This window comes from Bison bison, unplaced genomic scaffold (genome assembly GCF_000754665.1).
Source record: "Bison bison bison isolate TAMUID 2011002044 unplaced genomic scaffold, Bison_UMD1.0 scf7180017864068, whole genome shotgun sequence".
Classification (NCBI taxonomy): domain Eukaryota; kingdom Metazoa; phylum Chordata; class Mammalia; order Artiodactyla; family Bovidae; genus Bison; species Bison bison.
Genome location: NW_011494640.1, coordinates 1,764,802 through 1,765,956, shown reverse-complemented (window position 1 = coordinate 1,765,956; position 1,155 = coordinate 1,764,802). Strand labels below are relative to the sequence as shown.

General features: G+C 57.7%; 1 protein-coding gene across 1 annotated transcript in view; it reads left to right on the top strand.

Annotated features, from left to right (window-relative positions):
• Positions 1–1,155, top strand: part of BAI2 (brain-specific angiogenesis inhibitor 2) — a 39,904-nt gene that overhangs the window by 35,603 nt on the left and 3,146 nt on the right. Inside the window, exons 28-29 of the mRNA XM_010837082.1 lie at positions 836–871; positions 1,142–1,149. Coding sequence (XP_010835384.1) covers positions 836–871; positions 1,142–1,149 — 44 coding nt within the window. The remainder of the gene's footprint in view (positions 1–835; positions 872–1,141; positions 1,150–1,155) is intronic.

Below are 1,155 nucleotides of genomic sequence, written 5' to 3'. Positions count from 1 at the left end.
TGGCTGAGAAAGAGCAGGCAGGGAGGTGGAAGGACCAGGAGAGGGTGTCACCAACTGCAGTGGTGGTGAGTGTGTGGCAGGCCTGGGACTGGGGAAATCTAGATGGTGATTTTAGCCACATTCTTGAGGACTTGTGGGCAAGTCCCTTCTCCCTGGACCTGTTTCCCTGGTATAACATGGGAAGGTTGGTCTTGGTCTCATGAGTGCTCCCATGCTGACATTCTGAGACGCTGAGGACTTCTTGAGTGGCACTGGACGCAGAGTAGGCCACCGGGGCCTTGAAGGTGGTCTTGGGCAAGTGAGAGTCGGGAGAGGCATGAGGGACGGAGGCGGGGCCGAGTTTGGCAGAAAAAAGGGACAAATTGCAATCGAAGGAAGGCTTCTGTGATGCTGAGTCCTGTATCTGCAGTGGGATGGAGGTTTCCAGGGAGAGGGGAGCCTGTTGGTGTCAGAGAGGATGGGACGAAGTGGGTCAGGACAGGGATTGCCTCTGGGGCACAGAAGAAGGAGGGTCTGCCCTGTGGTCTGGCCTGGGGATCTGTGTCCCTGCCTCGTTGGAAGTCTGCACTGTGGCATCTGGTCGCTGTGTAGGTGCACGTCTACTCGTGTGCCCGCCTGCGTGTACCCCTTGGGGTGGGATTGCACTTCAGTGCCTCATCTCTCATGCCTCTGCCCCATTTCCACAACCTCAAGGGCTACCCTTTAAAGGATTCCTAACTCCTGGGCCTAGGCAGGGGGACAGACCCCAAGGGAGCAGACTTCCTGTCTCTAAAGCCCCTGCACTTGGTTAAAAAGTTCTCTTCTCCTTCACTGCCTCCTGGTTGCTCCTTCTCAGCGAAAGAAGTTACGGTATTCAGACCTGGACTTTGAGGTAAGTGCTCCAGTGCACGTGTGTGTTGAATTGTGTGTGTGTGGGGTGGGGGGGTGTCTGGCCGTGGAGGGTCCCCTCCTAAAATTAATCCAAGCGCCAGTGCACGGCATGAGCCCATGACAGTCCCTCCGCTGCCCAAGGCCAGAGCTCTGGGGTGAAGACTAAACCAGGCCTTGTCCCAGAGGGGGCCCAGTAGCAGGCGGGGATGTGGGGACCCAGGTGCTGAGTGCCCCGTGGGGAGCACCTCTCCTGACGCCCTGTGGCTCCCAGAAGGTGATGCACAC